Genomic DNA, 20623 nt, shown 5'->3' with positions numbered 1-20623 from the left:
CTCAGTAGTTGCTCCATCTGAAGTAAATTATTGTAAACAGCAGTGAACAAAGTTCTCCCTTTCTTCTTGCCCAGGAAGAGCATTAGAGCCCAGTGTAGAAAATGCACTTGCTTTTTGTGGTCTTTGCAGAGACGGTCTCCTTTCGAGCAGCTGCCAATGGTAAGCTCCTGTCCCTCAGTTAGACCTACTACTACTAAGGACACACAGCACTCACCAGATGTGTTAAGTGAACTCTTCATGCAGGGAAAATAATCTTGAGCATTTTATGTTTTATATAACAAATCTATTTCTGTGTTTCACTTCTTCTTTCTCCACATTTTTTTTTCTTTCTTCTGGTAACATAGTTCAAGCAAGGAGGAATGTACCAGAATGGGTCCGTTGTTGTGCACCACCAACAGAATAGATCATTACCTTCCACTTGTTTTAAAACTCTGGAAGAATGTGTGTTCCGTAATTGCCGTAACAAGCTGAGAGAATGATATAGACAATAGAGATTGTTTCCGGCCAGCTAATTCAGTTTGCTGCAGTCAGTGCGGAATTGAGGGCTGTCACTGGGAACAAAAATCCTGACTGTCCCATGTCTTGGAAATCATTGAGACACAATAGACACAGGCATCTCAGGTTGTTTCTGGTCATTTTACGCAGTGATAGTGTGCTGTAAAAATAGAGCAATATACTTGAAATCTCAGGTTTTGTGTTATTCTAGTTGAGGATTACTGATTTCCAGCAGGCCCATGCAGGCCAAAAATAAAGTAATCTGTGAAAAGGACTGTTCAACTGGGGTATGGCATGATATTACCTGGGTTTCTTATGTGGTTGCATAATTCGTTTTTGTTCTCATGCATATTTTGTCCTTGTTCATGTGAACATTTTTTCTTAATTGGAATATGCAGAGCTGTAGGGAGAGGCATCTTGCCCTGTAATCCACCCCCTCCTGTAGCAACTTAAAACATAATACAGAGCACACCTCTCCATGACTGGGGAGAATTGTTTTTTAAGGAAATGCCTGACTCAAACTGTGGGCTTACCTCCGGTGCAAAGATTTTTTCGAAATCACTTAGTGAAATCTGAAAGCTGCAATCACCAGTGAATTCTTCAGTGAAACGGACTGAGTCAGCAGCAGCACCGCATCTGCTGCTTGGCTGAGTGCATGGAGGTGTATTGTCTGGGGAAGGTCAGCACATGATTCATCAGCATCTGCATGCACTTTGCTTCATCTCTTTTATTATAAGGGTGGAAGACTGAGGCCAGGGGATGAGACTCCTAGCTTCAGCAGCCTACCAGCTGATCAAAGATATCTTTCCTTGTTTAAAGCAGCCTTCTGTTTGTTTCTGGTTTTGTTTTCCAGTGATGGGTCCTGCTGGAAAGAGCTTTCTGATGGCATGGCTGTGAGTGAAACCTGCACAATATGTTCAGTGTCGAGGACCTCCTGATTTCTCATGGATACAAATTGTCAAAAAATCCCCCTGTTTCGTATGAGAACAGATATGATGGATACCAGCGTGAAATCGTGGCGAATAGATCTGCTCAGAGAACGCTGAACGGATTTGAGGCAGAATCGAGAGTAGGGGCATACAGCAAGAAACCTCTGGTGAAAACGAACTCGAGCAGCACTGAAAGTAGCCATGGGAGCCAAGGAAGGCAAGCAGGTCCTGGTTACCACCATGACTTTCAGGGTTTGTCCACTTTTCATACTTCAGAAGGGGGGTAAGTTTCAGCATCATGCCATGGCTTTGCTTTCTCTTCCTTTTGGTCCTGACAGATAACTAAGCATGACCCTAACCCTTGACACCATCTTCCTGTGATCCTTTCCTGCTCCCATACTAGTGACCATTTCCATGCACTGGAGATCCATGCGAAGCAGCGGCACATCCATTCACCTTCTACTAGAGCGAGGCCTTTGAGAATATTGGGATGATGGGAAGTGGCCAACTGTGGGAAAATTTCATTTACTAATATGGTCTGTATCTGAAAGGCCTTTCTGATGGGCTTACAAAAGCTTAGTCCAAGTACAGTTAAAAAAAAGGGGCGAAAGCTCTTCCTTTTCTTCAGTTTTAAAAAAGCTGAGCGCAGCTTATTCTGCCTCGTAGACGCCCTGGGTTTTGCTGTGGATTCAGCGTGTGCAGCTCTCGGTGTTCCTACATGCACCAACGACTTTCTTGGTTGTTTAAGGCCCCTCTCATGGAGTAAATCTGAGAAGGTGCCTGTGCATTTCTTTTTAAAACAGCTCCAAACCAGTGGAAGCTCTTGTCGTCACTCCATAAAACGTGCTTGTACAACGGCGGCTCGCTGAACACGGCGTACGTGCGCGCTGGGGCTGGGGCAGGCTGGGCAGGAAGAGCTGTGTGTACACGCCGCGGCTCGGCCATTGTTCTGTGGCTATTTGAGTGCTGCAGATGAGGAGAGGAAAGGGGCTCGAGCAGGACTGGAATCCAGCCCAAGCATGACGATGGTTTATGAGGAAAAGCCCCTTCCTCCTGCCGAACGGGCTTGAAACTGAAAGCAGGGCAAAACACTGTCACCTTGGGAGCCTGTCCTCTTATGAAGGCCTTTGGTGACACGTGGCGAAGGCACGTGTCCCCTGACTGCTGGCCTCGTCCGCTCTTTCCCATCATATCTCTTTCCCTTGTGAGCCTGCTTGCCTGCAGCAGGAATGGCTCCTGGCTGCCAGCTAGGATAACAGGCAGCGAGAGACGGAAAGCAGTCCCGGGGCAGCCACGGTGAAGGTCCACAGGTGGAACTATTCCTTCTGGAGAAGGAAGGGGACGACATAGGTTTAAAGGTCTTTAAATAAGAAGGATCCTTCATGGTGTGTTTTGGGTGAAGTAAACTGGACAACAATAAAGTGAGAAGTGATGCTGAAAAAGGATGAAAGGGAAAAAGGTTTTGAAGCAGCAGAAGAGAGCGTGCAAGAGAGGGTGTCAAAGAAGGTGACAGTTGGCCTTGGAGCAGAGTTTACAGTGTGGAGAAAAACTGGTGTAAGAAGATAGGGCTGTGCAAGGCCGGAGGTGACCGCAGTGCTGCTGCTCCGCTCCCCGTGTGGCAGAGCCTGCGTGGGGGCCTGGCGGCATGGGGGGCTGCTGCCACCCTGCCTCCGCTCCACCGGGGCTGTCTGGGCAGGCTCATGCCGCTGCCCATGGCTCGGACATGGCAGAGGCATCTGTGACTGCTGGTGTAGGCTACATACAAACTAATGCTCTCTAGTGGTTCAAATGTCTCTTTCTAACAGCTCAAAATGCAAGTGGTGAAACCTGTCAGTCTATAGCGTAGTTAAATATTATATCCTGGTTTTAAAAAGTGGCTTTTCCCCATAAAGTATGAAATGTGGCCCTGGAAATGGTTTTGTCGCACTTTCACAAAAATATAAATCTTTTCTTACTATTATTGTTACACCAAGCTCTGTTTCTCCGTGAGCCTATTGGGAACTCTTACAAGGCACTAGGAGCTGTGAAGAAGGGAGAGCCGTTGTATCAGCCGCCCCTTTCTTGCCCACCCTGGGTGTGCAGCGTGCCTCCGGTGCAGAGCCGCCGCTGTCCCACTGTCCTGTGGGTGCCGGCGGGAGGAGCGAGCTCTCTGGGACAGACGCGGGACAGCCGTCTGCAGCTTCTGTGTTTCGGCTGCCGAGCTCCAAGGTGACAGTCTCCCTCCAGACCCACTCCCCTGCCCTGGGATGGGGCTGCCATGCAAGTGTGAGCTGTTTTAAAACTGAAAGATTTTTGTGATGGCCCACTTTGGGGTGTTTTGGCCTGTTGCGGTGGGCCATAGTGAAATCCACCCAGGATTTTGATCTCACTGTCTGGTTTCGGCGCCGTCATAAGTAATAGGTTCCTGGTTCTCAGGCCGGGAGAGAACTGCACACTGCAGAGACCTGGGGACCATTTAGGCCTGAAGAGGGGACAGCCACCCAGCAAGGTCCAGCATGAAGAAACTGCTCTTTGAGTATTGCAGCTTTCCTGCAGCCATCTCCTGCCACTGCTGATCAGTCCTTGCTGAGGAGAAGGAGGAGGAGGAGGAGAGAGGCTTCATAGCAACTGCATGTGGGCACATCACACCACCCGCCGCTGCTGCTTGACGCCCCGGCAGGGTGAGGAAGCAATGTTTTGCTCCATCCCGTTGCTCTTCAGGCAAAGCATGGGGGAGCAGATTGTGGGAGGGCTGTCCTGGTTGTCCTTGCTTAACTGAGCATCAGGAGGCCACACAGTAAAGGTTTGGAAGAGGAGGCGACGCAAAGAAAATGGGAAAGCTGACCCTATGGGTAGAGATAGGAGGGTTCACAGATGAACTGCCTCCTGCTTCTCTTCTGAGTGGAGAGAAGAGGTACTTTGCTTAGCTATTTGTGTGGGAGGATCTATGTTGGTAGTAGCTAGCAAATTTAGAGATAAATAGATAGCACCATTAATGAGATGAGCTGCTGGAAAAATTAGAAAAGTGTGCTGGTGTTTCCCAGTGTTGAGTCTTGGAAAAGTGTATGTGAGGGTAGGATCTCAAAATAGAACAGAAGCTGCCAATGTCCAGAACAGCCCTCTGAAAATTTTTCCCCCTTGCTGACAAATCCTGGCAATTTATTAACAGTGCCTCCTTCTTGGGCACAAAGTCTGTCCTGGTGCCTGTGGCTCACCCACTCTGGGCTACTGGGTGCCTAACACCTACCACCTGCATGCTGGCAGCCAGAAACAAGGGCAGGAGCTGCCATGGTATTTCTAGATAGCCCTGCAGTGGCCTCATTCTGCAAGGTTTTGACTTCATTGCCTTTGTCATACTCCTTCACTGCTAGCCCCATTCTGTGGGTTGTGCAAGGTCCTGTTGGTCCAGCGTTGCCCTGAGGGAACTGGGCAGCTTCAAGCCATTGCTCTGAGAGCAGCAGCTCAGTGAAATGCAGTCATGCAGCTGGTGTAGGGTGGAGCGATGGCCTTGTTTCTTGCAAAGGCCTAAAATTCATAGAAAGCTAGCCATAGTTTGTTTTTTTTTTTTTTAAATGGTTTTCATTGAATTAATTTTAGATAGAATCAATTCAAAACACTTTATGGCAGCAAATGTGAAATTTGTTAGAAGCAAGCCTGTTAGAAAAGAGTTCATAATGTTAAAATCTACCTCCTTGGTCCCATGGGACTGCTCCGTCCTTGAAACCCCTCCCAGCTGTGAAGCACTGCAAACCGCTGTATCCAGGTGTGCGTTTCTTTGTGCATCAGTACCGCTGCACCACAGAGTGAGACAGAATTGCATAGTGGCACGGTCAGAGATGAGCTGCTGCTACGAGGGACTGTGCGGTCTCTTCATTGATAATATGTCATGGACATAGAGACTGCAGCATGATGGGCATTTGCCATCCAGAGATGCAGCATTGCTGAGGCTGTAGCGGAGCATCCCCTTCCCAGTGCACAGCACAGGACCATCCCCTCCAGAGGCTTGCGGGGCCCAGGAAACAGGCTGTCTGCGTAACCACCACTAGCATCTGAAGCTAGAAGCTGGAGAGACTGATATTCTCTACCTTGTGAATAGATAATAGAAAAGGTCAGGTTTAAAATTCTCTAAATACCTCCTTCTAAATGTCTTTTCTATGTTCACATTGCAATGGTGACGCAGTACAGGTCACAGTGGTTTGTGTCATGCTGAGAAATTTGTTACTCACCTAGTTATTAATATTTTAATCTTTAAAAATAAATTTAATCTTTTGAACAGCTTTTAATAAATGGAGGAACATCCTTTCTGTAACTGGAGCTGTTATATCTTAGGGCTAATTTACTTTACTTACTGTCTGAGCTTCGGTTTTGGTTTTTTTTAAAAAGCAAACTCAACAAAACTCTTCTGTTTTAGTTGTTTCCTAGGAAAGAGTCGGGTAACGCTTCCTTCCCTACTCCTCATTTCCTATTAAATCCTTTCCATTCCTGTGCTTTTAGCTGCAATTGTTGCAAATCTCAGTGTTATTGTCCACCATACCTCCTTCCCCCAATGTTTTTATGTTTGGGTGGATGAGAATTTGGGTTTACTTTGGATTTTTTTTAATGGTGAATTAAGCTTTGCAACAACATCTCTGGAAATTTAAAGATCAAGACTTTTAGATGCTTTTCTAAAAGACATGCTACCGCTGAAGCAGGAATCATTTCGGCGAAGTCTGATGGCCTGTGTTGAGCTAGATGTCAAACTAAATAATCGTAACGGTCTCTGCTGATCTTGGAATCTATGACTCTGTACTTCCTGCAATTTCTGTAGACCCTTTTACGATGATGGTTAAAATCAAACAGAAAGAACAATCTGTCCATTCCCTCCTCACTGTTGCTGGACTCTTGTTTCTCACCTCGTTTTGTAAACGCAGGTACAGATGGTGCCATAGCAGCATGGGGATGAGATGAAAAGGTAGTTTTGACAATCTCAGGAGAAGGCAGCATTTGTTCAGCTGCATGTTTCCACATGCAGAGAGGCATGGAAATGTTCGTTGTTACAGCAATCAACTTTCCAATACAGGAGGTGTCCTGGTATATCTCACTGATTAATGAAGACGTCTGTTACTTCCTGGGGTTCAGCGATCAAACTGTACTTGGTGCTTCAGAGGCAGAACATTTTGTCCAGATGTTAAGTCTTGATCCATTTGAATTAATATGAACAAGATGCTCCTTGTCCCGGTTTGGTTTTTAAACTTTTATAGTCATAGGATGAAGTTAACATACATACAAGAAAATTGCTGTGCATCTGGATTGCTTAGTTTTCATTCTGAATTTTGAATTGTATTATGTTTTCACAAACTGCTACTTGAATCGATCGTTGTTTTTAGTAAAAAAGAGCTAGATTACACTCTTCATATACCTTGAGGTGGAGGGAAGAGAAAGAAATTCTTGGGTTCTATCTACTTACTTGTCCTATTTCTGTCAATTTTGATTTTTCTTTCCAGTCTTATGCTGGTGGCAGCTACATAATGTAAAGGCAGTTATATTGTTGGACACTTTCGGTACAAGAATAGCAGAACACAGTTCAAGTAGATTAATTATTTGTATAGAAAGGTACCAATTTTGTTCAGCAGTAATATATTAAATAGTTTACAATCTGTTCAGGGCACACAAAGAACTTATTCTATTCGTGTAAATCTATGTTCTGAATTTTTAATCCGCAGTAAAATGTCTAATGTATTTCATATTTCAGTAATAGATTGCTGGAGTTAATTCCTCTTTTATTTAACAGTGTTCTACTTCATTTGAGGTATTTTAGATTTCAAACACTGGTTCCGTCTTATTCAGAACTGTGCTGATACCTCACCATTGTTGTGGCAGGTATCATTTCATCCAAAGCACTTTGAAGAAATTCGTTCCCTTTGAAAGATGAACAGAAATCAACACTGGAAATGACATGTTTTATTTCAGCTCTTGTACTAGGATGTAAATCATGCCTCTCATAGAATATATCTTATGAAATAGCCCCCTACATGTTCTCCTTACTTCTGCTTTTTAGCTTTGGATTCCTATTAAACTTGCGTACCACGGTAGTCCACTTGACGTCTATAGATCTTGATGTAGCAAAGTGCAGGAATAAGTCCAACACAACCTTTCTGGGTTTCTGGTGTCCCCTGAGGAGGGCTGTGCATGTTTGTACAGCACGTAACTGTGTGCATTCATTTCTCTTAACAGCTTTGCATAGCTAACAACATGCCAGCAGAGCATCAGTCCCTTACTTTGCTCATGTTAATGACTGACTTTTAAATCCTCTCATTAAAATCATAAAGTCATCTAGTTGCGAATAGATTACATAAGCCCCATTGGCGTAACTCAACATTTGACCTCTTAACAGTCTTACCCACAAGGGAAAGAAAGGGCATCTGTGCAAACTGCCTGTGACACTGTGTTTCTCTTTCAGGGTTTATGACAGGCCTCAATTAGCATGGTCTTCCCAGCCCAAGACTGACAAAGACCTTGCCTACTGGAGAAGACGAGGACAGGACTTCAGTGTGCTCCTGGGCTATTCCCAGAAAGGCGGTGTGGAAATGAAAGGCTTGGCTGCAGCTCCAGGGGCTCCCCGGCACCCCAAGGAGGGTCAGCTGAAGGTGGGGACAGGCACAGGGTACGTCAGAAGAAGCGGCTTGCAGGAGAGCTGTGAAGTGCCCGGTGACTGCAAATGGCAAAGTCTGGGAATGGAAAGCTGGAACCAGCCAAAAAAGGTGGGGAGGCAAATGTCTGAGGGTGACAGGGAGAAGCTACTTCAAGAGCTGTATTCACTGACCCTGGGAGACAACGTACTGAGCACCCGCAACAAGGGGAAATCGCAGTCGTTGCCGAGGGTCCTTTCACCGGAGAGCATGAGGTGTGTGGAAATTCCCTCCCTGAGCAACAGCAACAACTCGCTCTGCGTAAATAAAGCCCCCTCCTATCCCCCAAACAGGCTGAGTGTGGAACCAGCCAAGCACCACGAAACGGGAGGCCATTTTCTTCCCCTGGTGAAACCCAAGTACGGGAGACCTCTTAAGCCTCCATCCTATGAACTGCAGCGGCAGACCAGGGCACCTGCAGAAACCATGGGTTTTCAGGACCACTACCAGAAAGACGAACCCATCTCCTACCTAGCCAAAGTTAATGAGCCAAGGCAAGATGCTTGCATTCCAGACTCTGGTTTGGAGCCCCCAGTCTACGTACCTCCTCCATCTTACAAATCCCCACCTCACCAAACCGTGACCCCGCATCCCCTCAACGAAGTGCCTAACAACGACACGTACGCCAGCAGCGATCAACAGGGTCCTGCAGAGCGGGTTGTCCCCTGCCAACGATCAGCCATGAATACTTTTGAAGCAGGGGTGGACCTTTGCAAAGACAACCATCTTCCTCATGGGAAGCAAAGCTATGCAAGGCGCCCCGCTGACTACCTGCGTTCTGTTCAGTATATTCCCTTTGATGATCCTCGGATACGACATATTAAAATTGCACCACCAGAAGGTCTGCAGGACAACGCTAAATACACTGAAAATGTGTGTAGTCTCAGTTCTGGTGCTTTGCAAGAGAGAGATCTTGAAATACAGTACAACAGTGCCTTTTTGGATGCATCAAATTTGTCCAATTCTGCAAAGGGAGAAAGAACTTCCGACGGCTCCACCCATAGCAACAGATGGTTGGCACCATCCATCCGAGATCAGGAAAATTGTGCCTTGCCGGACCAAAGAGACAGTTGTAGAACAACTAATCACAGCCCCCTTAACGAAGCCAGCGCGGAGTACACAAAAGGCAAAATTTCTGTAAGAAATTCACATCTGGACAGCACCTGTGAGACTGTTACAAAAGTGAAAAAGTTTGAACCTGGAACCGGGATGCAGAGTAGAAAGAGTTCAAAGAAAAAAATGAATGAAACTATATTTTGTTTGGTCTCTATCCCAGTTAAATCAGAATCCAATCTGCCAGATACAGATAGGAACAACAACATAACCCAGAGCCCTGATAAGAATGGGTTTGATAACAATGGGGCTTTGCAAGAACAAAGTCTCTTAAGTATGTCTTCAACAGACTTGGAGTTACAAGCGCTTACAGGAAGCATGACCAATAAAAACGAGTTACAAAAACAAGAGCTGTGGAGACCAGAAGAGTTCAAACAAATGAATGACCTCAGATTTATTCCGCCTGCAAAACACAGAGAGCTCAAATACTCTGGCTCCTGGCCAGGTGATCAGTACAAAGACCAGCAGACACAGACTAGTTTCACCGAAGAACCTAAAAGCCTGCAGTTTTTCCATGGTACAAAGCCTGAGCAGCACAATAGTAACAAACTGCTGTCTCCAAAGCTCCCAGGATGTACAGCATCCATGATAGGGTCAAAACACACAGAATTACCTTCTGACGAGAGAAGCTGCGGACAGAGCGCTTACGGCATGAAGGGTCAGATGTACCTCAGCCAGTCTAGCAACAGTGCGTTTTCCAGGACCACCACCTCGGTCCTTCAGGCCCCCTCCCCAAAAGGCCACCAGAGCCAGCCTGTGCCTGCCCAGGAGAGGGAAACTGGCCTTCTATCCAGGGGAGATGTAGTTAAGGGAGAAGCAGGCGCTCCCTGCAACAGTAAAGAGCTGTTTGGGCAGTTCCTGTTGAAGCCCGTAAGTCGCCGTCCCTGGGATGTAATAAGTGAGCTAGAAAGTTTTAACAAGGAGTTGCAAGGGCAGGAGGAGAGCACGAGTAGTGAAGAAGATTTGGAAAGTGCTGCGGCTTCTCTGCAGGCCGGTGCCCTTACACAGAGGAGGATGTCCAGAAATGAGAACTCGAACCAGGAGCCAAAACACAGTGGGAAATCGGAGACGGCTGTGCCAGAGGTGCCTGTATTCAAGTCAGGAAGAGTTAAAAGTAAGTCTGAAAGTTGGAGCGTGGGGATGGAGTATGGTGACGAGCCAGGCTGCGTTGGCTCTCAAGGCTCCCTGCAGCCAGGAGGGAGCAGTGAAGGAGTCGGGCCAGCAGATGGAAGTCTGATAACAGAAATGAGGACGGGGGAAGCCAAGAGCAGAACAAGCAAGCAGCCAGTTCTTGTGGTCCCTCTCAAGAGAGTTTTGTCCAGTAGCTCAAGCAGTTCGTGTCACAGTAATCCTTTCAATAACCCTGTCCTGCAGGAGATAAGCAAAGACCAAAATTACCTGGACTTTGTTAAACTGAGCAAAGGTGCAACTCCCACAAATGATACGGTATTAGAGAGAGGCTCGGTAGTACGCTTGTCACTAACGAAGAGGAGCCAAGGGCGCTCTGAGCCAGACTTGAGAGCAGTGGGACTTGATGTAGCCCCAGGACCTGGTGCTGACAATTCTGATCACCCCTCAAATGCAAATGCAGTGGAAATCCCTGTGAATGAGTCATTGCAGGCAAGAGCTGCAAGAATTTTAGGCATAGATATAGCAGTGGAGTCTCTCCTTCCGGATGACTGCGTTGGGCCCCACCCAGGTACTAGCCCTGCAAACGGTGCCCAGGACTTTGAGCCATCAGTGGGAACAACAGTAAGTGACAAAGAAGGAAAAAAAGAAGGTTCTTACGAAGGCAGACGAAAGTGTGGCTGGACAGAGAGCTCTCTCTTTGTCAGAGCAGGAGGCCGATCTTTATACCCTGAGCAACGCCAGGCCATTCACCAGGAAGCCAGCACTAAAACACCAGTAACGGAGCAAGTTCTTGAACAACGGGTAAGTCCCAGCCAAGGTGAGCACCAAAACTTGGTTTGCAAGTCAGCTGTGCATCAGCATTCAGAAAAGAGAGTGAGAAGCACCTCGAAAGTGATAGAGACGCTCCAAGGCAAGCTTGCTTCTCCACCAAGCCGGACTGCCATGGATCGCTTAGTACGAATGAAAGAAGTTGACTCTGTGTCCCGGATGAGACGTCTGAGCATTAAGAGCGCAGACTCGGGAGAGGAGGTGGATGAGGAGAAGCTGTCAAGGGTACAAGAGGAGAGAGGAAGCAAACTGGCAAGCTCAGGGGCTGTTTCCAAGCGTGTTATCTCTCTCAGTGAAAACAGATATTTAGGCGGAACGGACAAGAAAAGTTCGACAGAGAATTTTCTTTAGGTAAGACCCTATTACGGGAGAACCAAATGTGTGCCGTTTCCTTATGTAATGGGCATGATGGGTTTGCATATGCCCACACAACGCTGCTCAAATAGTAACAGACTGTAGGTGGTACTACCCCCATCTGGTTGCCACCCCCTTTCCTCTCCTTGTGGAAGAGATAACATGAATGTTCTCTGATCCCATTTTAGGAAAAGTTACTGTAAAACTCACTTGTGATACTGAAACTCATTGACAGAGACTGGAGCGCTCCGTGAGGTCTTAGATCTAAGTGTTTCAGGGAACGACCAGCTTCAAACAGCAGAGTTCAAAGATAGTCACTCTAGTGCCAGTGTTTGGGAACACATGGTGATTTAATCATAGCCTCTCCTTGAACGCCCATTTTTTCCTTCTCTAATACTTAAGTAGACACATACTATATCATACTTCAGAAGAAACTAAAAATAAAAATGCGATGTTCTCTTGTGAAGCCTCTGGGAAATGGCTGCACCGAGGAGCCTGGAAAATTCTCTCTCTCTCTCATGAATATTTTCCAGATCAGATATTGAGAATAACTGTTATTCCCAGGTCAAACGGAAAGTTTACTTTTTCAGTGAACACCTTTTTTTGTTTGTTTTTTGGTATTCCTCATCTCTCAAAAGCGTATGAACTTGTGTAGTCCATATGTATCCCCAAAGTAACATGAGCTGTTCTCTCTCTGAAACAGTTTTCATATGGCATTGTGTTGAACAACTGAAAATCTGTAGTTGCCATAGATCTGTGTAAAGAGATGAATCTCCCAGGCCACCTGTCTCGTCCATTAAATTAATTGGAATGAGCAAATGTATGGTGTGAAAGTTGTTAAATTAATATTAATATCCTCCATTTTTCCATCCTGTCTATAACAGCTGACACTCTACCTTGAAATCTGCACAGGTTATTCATTAAACCTCATCGATACAATCCTGTTCACACTTTTCCAGTACAGAGGGACTGAAATCAGATGGAGCATACTTTAAAGTCGATTTATGTATTTCCATCTGAAGAGAAATATTTGTATGAGTTCTAAGTACTGACTGCTGCAGTCTTGCAGCCTTTCCCTTCATGTCTTTTTCTGTATCCCACAGTTTTATGTCTCTTTCTGCTCTGAACTGTATTTCTCTAGACCAGATTTTCCAAACAGGCTAATTCGGCTCTCTCGTACCCACCAGGTCTAGTACGCCCCACATGCATTTCAGACGCTTTCCTCCCTTGGGGTTTCTGCTGGAGTGAAGAAAATAACTGTTGTGGTGACTTTAGGGATGTATCAAAACAGATTGTGTGTGTTTTATTGGAGAGTTATTCTGCAGTAAATTAGGTCTAGATTTATCCCTCTTGCTGACAATGCCAGGCTTGTATTCTGCAGTGTGTTCCCAGTGCAGCAGTTCCCTCGCAGACGTAACAGCCCTCCCCACGTCGGGATAGCGGGGATGTCCCTTCCTGCCGCACACATCCAGTACCGCAGGGTAACACGCGCTTACATGGGGCGGGCAGGCGTCTCCTCCACTGGCTTCTTTCCATCCAAAGAGACCCTGATTTGTTGATGGCCACAGATCTTCACCTTACCTTAACAGGGCAAGACTGAAGATTCATGTTTGTAGAAAGGCCTGATGTTGTGTTTTCCTCTGTTAACTCTCACTCCAACTTCCAGACTAGTTCACTGGTACTGTTGAAAGTCAAAGTGAGAATTAATCCTGGAAAACCATTGTATTTGTTGTTTTTAAAGAGTAAATATTGCTAAAGGCTATTCTGTTTGGAGCCCCTTGCAGAACCCAGCTTTCACACCTACAGTGCAGCTTGGCATACGGACAGTCATTTCAGAGTAAAAGAGCTCTGCTGAAACTCAGTGCAAGAAGCTCATCTTACTATGCAAATACTGCCAGGAGAACATCATCTCCAAATGTTCCCAAACGCACTGGATGGCTTTTCTCCTTTGCTGTTTGAAGGCTGCTTCCACGAGGCTGCTGACCAGGCTTAGTTTCTGTAGAGCGCATTTCGAATGAGCTTAACCAAATGTTGAATGAACATTTCTGTATCAGTGCTACAACTCCCGTGTTTGTCCTGCCAGGAGTGTGACATAGCCTGGCAGTCTGGCCTTTTTATGTTCTGGGTTTAGGTGCTGAAGGTGTGGGTAAACTTTTGAGGAATCAACTGAGCCACGCAGAGGCTCCATGTCTTGTGGCCTGATTTTCTCCCCACCCCTCTCCCCAAAACTGTGAGCACCTACAGTTTTGTTTGTGGGGAGTTCTGTTAGTGTGACTATGTCTGGCCTTAGGAAAATCAGGTTTCTGAAATGTGAATCCATTTTTATTTTTAGGTCAGCCTCACACAGAGCACTTCAGAATTTTTGTACGTTCTAGCAGTTTAGATGGCAAAATATTTACAATTGAAAAATGTTAATGCTTTAGAGGCATCTTCCCACACCATCAGTGCAGTAAGCTTAGAAAGATGCGGCGTTATCCTGGAATGCACTAGCCCTTAAAAACCTTTTTCCTCTTGACCTTTTTGCATTCCTGTGGTGTCTGTTCTTGAAGTTTGGAAATATCAGAAGAGGCTTAATAGTGATAAATGGTTCTGAAAACATAGGTATTGCTGGCACAGACTTCTTTCTTGGCTGACCTAGCAATTTGAGGAGAGTAGGCAAGAGAAGCGGTAAAGGATCCTGCACCAGGAATCCACCCACTGGGGCCAGATCCAGAAGTTCTTTCTTAGCTAGTCCCTCCTTGATGCGAGTCTGGATGCTGCAGATGGACGCACAGGAGTAAAAGTTTCCCTCTGAGGATCTTTTTGCTTGTTTGAATGAAGACATTCACTCACATCAATATGAAAGTCCTGGGGGCGAACGTTTTACTCCAAAGTGTGATATTTATGTGTGCAACTGTGTTCATGCTCAACTGTTTAAATGCGAGTGCTGTGGGAGTACAGCCTACGTGAGGGACGTTTGAGGTTAGCATAGATACCCGGGTTGCATAAGAGCAGCAAGTAGCACGTGGTAGCCCAGGCTGCAGTGTCGGTTCGTCCAGGCCCCTGTGTGCCTGTAGACTCCTCCGTAGGTAGTCCTGGTTCCGCCACGCCATGACGGTGCATCCCAAGGAGCCTAGGGTAAGTCAGACGTGTGCATGATGGCACAGGGCAGGCAGATCTCACGAGGCAAAGCCCTTTCATTGCAATCCTACCCCAGAGTCACAAAGGTGAAGGAAAAGGCTCGTATCTGCTTACTTCATGGCCAATGTTGGGATAAATCCAATAAAAAGATCTGATAGAAGAGTGCCCTTGGGGATTCAGGGAAAGGAGGAGTGTGGTCTGTCCTGTGAACTGACAAGAGGCAGGCTGAAAATGAAGAACAATGTTAGTAAGCCAATGCAGTGCTGTTATGAATAATGTTCAAAAAGTGAGCTGCAGTTTTGCAGGCTGAAGCGAGACAGTCTGGCCATGGTGATGCAACACAGCCGTGCTTTCCTGTATTCTTTTGAATGAATGTGAAACCAAGGATTTGCAATCAAATGAAAAGACCCTGATGACTGGATGGAATCATCATTTCTTCAGCCAGCCTTAAACACCCTGCTAGGATGTTTAAAGCGTTTACTTGTCCTTACTGTTCAATATATAAGGGGGAGGCAAATCTTATGTCTTTCTTTCCCTGTCAAAGCATCTGAAAACTGGAAGTGATCACTTAGCATTCAGTGTGCTTGTTCCTACCTACCCAAGGCTTCCCACATTCTATCTCCATGCATTTGATCCAAGTTGTTCCCAAATTACAGTGGTGTAAATACAGAATTTAGATCAGGAATGTAGTGTGCATCTTTAAAGCTGTAAGTCCAGTATTAGCTTCTTTTTTTAATAACAACTAGGGAAAAGATGTCTCATTTCTGCAGCTAGTGATGTTGAATAGATTTCACAATACATTATTAATAGTGTTTTCTTGTTTTTTTTCAGATACATATGACCCCACCAAAGTTGAAAAGGTGTGAGGTGAATGAAGAAGAGAATAGAGAGATTTCTGCTCTATTAAGAATGTTTCACTGATTTTTTTTCTGGGTGCTTTTTGGTGTTTTTTTTTTTTTTTTTATGCTTGGAAATTGCCTCCATTTGTGGTGTTCATGGCATACTGATAATGCCTTTACCACTGCCACTAGGAGTTAGCTATTTGTATCCGAAACTATTGCGGAGACCACAGAAAAATCTGATTTCTACATTGAAACCATCGGGCTTTGTAGCGTTAAGACTTAATACCTACTGTTGGTGAAGAGTTTTTAGCTGAACTCTGTTTCAGTCTTCAGTGGGGATGATGAAATGCATGAAGTGAGGCTTTTGAGCTTTCTCTTTGGTGTAAATGTAAATGTGGGAGATTAGTAAAATGATTTTTAAAAGAATGTGAATTTATAAGCTAAACTTCTAAGTATCTACAGTCTAAACTTTGTTTAACTCAAGGGATTTTTGGCCATAAGTAGAAAGTGCTGCTGCACTACATGGGGGCAGGAATGCGAGAGAATGGTAGCGAAGACTGATTGTGAAATTATTTTTGACTTCCAGAGTTTGAATTTGCTCGGATTAAATACTTACTTGCCACCTAGAGAGAAGAAAAGCAAAAACCCCAAAGCTTCTAAAAGATGGAAGACTTTTGTAGTACAGTGTACAGAACGTGTAATTATAGTAGCTGGCAACTAGTGTTTCAAACCAATGCAAAGTATACCACTGGCTGTTTTGCACTCAGTATTACCTATTTTTGTTTTGCTGTTTAGAAGTTCTTTATATGAAAGAATATTAGCTGGTTTAAAATAGCCCATTTTAACAAAGTAACTATATTTCTTTTTACAGAATACTATCTATTTTTCTACGATGTAAACAATTGCTAACAAGTGGCAAGTATAAAGAAGTATTATTATTATTATTATTATATTTTAAGAAGACTTATCCCTCTGAGTGAAGGTGCCCCAAGCAGATTTCCTGTGTGTATCTTAATGCACACTGCATATTGCCACATACTCAGCAGTGCTACCTTATTTTGTTCTGAAAAGAGCCATGTATGTATGTATGTATGTATGTACTACAGGGTTAATTTCTACTTTTCCCTGCTCAACCCTTGGATTGTTCTTCTTGGAGCCGCTTTCTGAAACACAGCTGAGAACCGTCCAGGCTGGTGTTGCTGCCATTACATTCCAGTGACGGTGATTACCAAAAAGTGGGATTGAATCTTTGTCCCAGTATCTCTGAGAGGCTCAGATAAAATACCTGGTTTCTTTCTTTTACTTTGTTCCTTTCTAAAGATTATGGGTTTGGGTTAGGCCAGTGTATAAAAATAAACAAAACTGGGTTTAATTCCTCCCTGAAGTCAACTGATGTTGCTGGGAGGAGTTCAGGTGTCTTCTTGATGGCATTTAAATACATGGCTTTAAGTATATGTTATCTGCACACACAAATGCATGAATTACAGAGTTTATAATAAAGCCTATGCATTCTGCTCTTTGATACTGAATTAGCCTGCATAGCGTCTGTGTCTTTAAAGCTTTTATGTCCACTCCTGTGTGGTTTTTGTAAGTACTAACGTTTTTCTGAGGAATTGTTCATGTACTTCACCGGTCTATTCTGCTGGCCTTTTCTGGTTTTTAGCATAATTTTATTTTTTAAAATCTTCTAATTTCTTGAAATATTTTTTCCAAAGTCTGTAATATGGAAAGAACGATGGGGAAAAACACTCATCCTGTGTTTTGGCAGCAAGAATTTCTTGTCTGTAACACATGATTCTGTTACATATGGACTATTTAAAGCTTGTTTGAAAAGAAAATGTGGTGTATAATTTATTTTATTAACTCTTGTGCATGCTGTGTAGCAATACTTGTTCACAACTGTTCCCACCACTCTTACTATATCCACCTTTCTTCATCACCATCTAGACATCTGAGGGCTAGTAAATAGCTACAAAACATGTTTCACCCCCGACCTCTCCCCAGTTCTGCCTATTAAAAAAAACAGTTTTAAGAAGAACTGCTTCAGCTCTCATCATCCCACTTACTAGTAAAGCCAAGATGCTTAGCAATAACTTGAAAGTTTTAAATTTTACAGTTCTCCAGAAATCAAGGATATTGTCCCATATAACCAGTCCTGTTACCTCCAGTTCATGTCTCTGTGGAACAAGAGTTTTCTGTGCATTTTATTTTCTTCTGATGGGGAGGGGGTTAATTAATTCTGCAACATGTCTGTTTCATCAGTCATGTCAAGTAATTACTTTTCCAATGCACATAAACAGCCAAGCTGTTAAAAAAAGAAAAAAAAAAAAAAAGAAAGAGGAAGCAGCAATATTGCAGGGAAGGTTTTATTGGCCAAGAATCATAGAACCATAGAATGGTTTGGGTTGGAAGGGACCTTAAAGATCATCTAGTTCCAACCCCCCTGCCGTGCGCAGGGGCACCTTTCCTTAGATCAGGTTGCTCAAAGCCTCATCCAGCCTGGCCTTGAACACTTCCAGGGACTGGGCAGCCACAACTTCTCTGGGCAACCTGTTCCAGTGCCTCATCACCCTCACAGTGAAGAATTTCATCCTTAGATCTAATTGAAATCTCCCCTCTTTCAGTTTGAAGCCATTGCCCCTTGTCCTGTCACTACACGACCTTGGAAAAAGTCCCTCTCCAGCTTTCCTGTAGGCCCCCTTTAGGTACCGGAAGGCTGCTAGAAGATCTCCCCAGAGCCTTCTCTTCTCCGGGATGAACAGCCTCAACTCTCTCAGCCTGTCTTCATAGGAGAATGAGAAATTAAACCTTAGAAAGTTAGTAAGCTTTGGTTTGGAGTAGTGTGTGACTGACCAGCAGATGAAAGACTAGAATCAGTACTGCTTTAAAAATGGTGAATTCCTCTAAGAATACTCGTGGTTTCATTCTAGCTGGGTTGGATGACAGGTTATCAAAGGGCTTGGTTGGGAAGATACTGGCTTTACGAGCATTCCCAGAAATTCATGCAAAAAACTCGTGCCTGGTTTATACATTTAAAAAAAAATGTTTAATGGGGAGACCTCTCAGGAGATGGATAGCTAAATAGGACCTGCCATCTCCTTGCATGTACCCTGCCAAAATCCAGAATGGATAATCAGCCTGAGGGGTGAGTGACAGGAACAGCACTCGGTGGCAGCGCTGAGGTGCCGGGAAGATACACCACGAACCCAAAGTTTCAGGCTCTCTTCCGTCTGAGAGAGAAAAGCCACCGTGAGCTTCGGGGCTACTGAACCCTCCGAGCTCGGCTTTACTGGCCGCTGCGGACAAGGAAAGGCGAGTCCCTCGGGCGCTGCAGCCGACGGGTGCGGCGGGAGGGGTGCCCGGGCCGGCGGGAGGGGGTACCCGGGGCGGCGGGAGGGGGTACCTGGGGCGGCGGGAGGGGTGCCCGGCGCGGCGGAAGGGGTGCCGGGCCGGCGGGAGGGGGTGCCCGGGCCGGCGGGAGGGCTGCCCGGGGCGGCGGGAGGGGGTACCCAGGGTGGCGGGAGGGTTGCCCGGCGCGGCGGAAGGGGTGCCCGGGGCGGCGGGAGGGGATGCCCGGCGCGGCTGCCCGGCAGCTGCCATGCTTGGGAGGTGAAAGCGCTCCCTCGTGCGGTTCCCCTGAGCACGAACTGGAAGTTTGTTCCCACGAAGAATGGCTGTTCTCAGATCCCACTCCCGCCTCCGTGTTGCGGCGTTTTGAAGTGGCCAGAAGTGCGGTCCGAGAAGAGCTCCTGAGTACGTGCTCCAAACCCACTGCCGCCGCAGCTAAACGGGGTGGTGGGGGAGGCAGAGGAGGGAAGTCCCTTTGATCCCACCACCACTGCTGACTGGAACGTCCGGCCATCTGCCTCCCCCGTCAGCTACTGACACAGGAAACCTTCCTTAGGCATAAGGACGGTTGTCTTTCATACCACAGGTTTTATGGCAGGTTAGTCTTTACCGCAAACTGTCCTTTGTTAAAACCATCGAGTATCCTTGACTCACCTCCTGATGTTGGGAGCAAATAGTCCGTATACTGAAACATCCAAAAACACTTGAAAAACATGAAGGACAGCATGTGCTCAGAGTGGTCAAGAACAGAATTAATCTGTCACCCTTCAAAAATAACCTGTCCCATCAGCTTATTTGCATATAAATATTGGATTCTAGTAAAGTATTTGTTTGTTAATACCATAAATCAATATTAATATCTAGCATCAACATTCTGCTGCCTTTGCCACATGGACAGCCAGCTGAATATTAGTTTTATAGTACTCGACCTTCTCTTTGGGTTAAAATGTTGATACTTTCTTCACTGCCCCTTTTCAAAGGAAAAATTAGTGGAGTGATTGGGACCAAAGTAGAAGTGCAATGTTCTTGCATTTTAAATGGCAGAAGTTCTTGCAAAGTGGGCACTTCTGTCCAGGTTTAAGATCTGATAGAGGCAAGCATATATGAGAATTGAATTTTTACTTGGCAGGAGCCATCAGCTCAAAGAAGAGAGACAAAACACTGTTAAAAGGAATGGAAAGGACTGACAGCTCATCAGCCTTTTGAATGTTTTCTGTAAAGATGTCCATCTGGAGGACATTGATATTTTCTTGCTTGAGGATCAAACGACCCCCTAATTTCCCTCCACTGGCAATAAATAAGCCATGATGCTGCAGTTCTAATTTATTGGTGTAAGATTTGATTATAAGTGGAGTCTACAAAGTTTGAACTTCTTTTCTTCTGCATAATCCTAGTAAAGGATCAAGCTGAAGATTTCATGAGATGACGACTATATCATTGAATTCATTAGAAAAATTGGGAAATTGTGATTTAATTCTTATTCAAACTTGCATGAAAATGTTTGCTGCACCTCCCCTGGGACTAAATGAAAGCTGTTTACGATCAACTCTATTTTTAAACAAAAAAATGTTTCAAACAAAGAAAAAGGGAAATCTTGATATCAATAGCAAAGCCCAAAACCACAATGCTACCTCCCACCCATGCTGAAAAATATGTTTGCAATATGGCTTGAAGAGCTGCACAGCAGGGAGAGGGTGAAGGGAACTTAAATCAGAATTGACCGACACATGGCTGAGATTAGAAATAAAAATGGAATTTCCCAGCCAAGAGAAACCACAATAACATACAGATTGTAAAGTGAAGGAGGAACTTTCCA

General features: G+C 45.1%; 1 protein-coding gene across 1 annotated transcript; it reads left to right on the top strand.

Moving 5' to 3' along the window:
- The first annotated feature begins 1408 nt into the window (after positions 1-1408).
- JCAD (junctional cadherin 5 associated) lies at positions 1409-11589 on the top strand. The gene is given in 3 exon segments (XM_009993037.2): positions 1409-1707; positions 7843-11465; positions 11468-11589. Coding segments are annotated over 3 exon segments (4044 nt in total).
- The last annotated feature ends 9034 nt before the right edge of the window (positions 11590-20623 follow it).

This window comes from Tauraco erythrolophus, chromosome 7 (genome assembly GCF_009769465.1).
Source record: "Tauraco erythrolophus isolate bTauEry1 chromosome 7, bTauEry1.pri, whole genome shotgun sequence".
NCBI classification, from domain to species: domain Eukaryota; kingdom Metazoa; phylum Chordata; class Aves; order Musophagiformes; family Musophagidae; genus Tauraco; species Tauraco erythrolophus.
The sequence above is the reverse complement of the archived record's forward strand: the minus strand, read 5'-3'. Positions and strand labels throughout refer to the sequence as shown.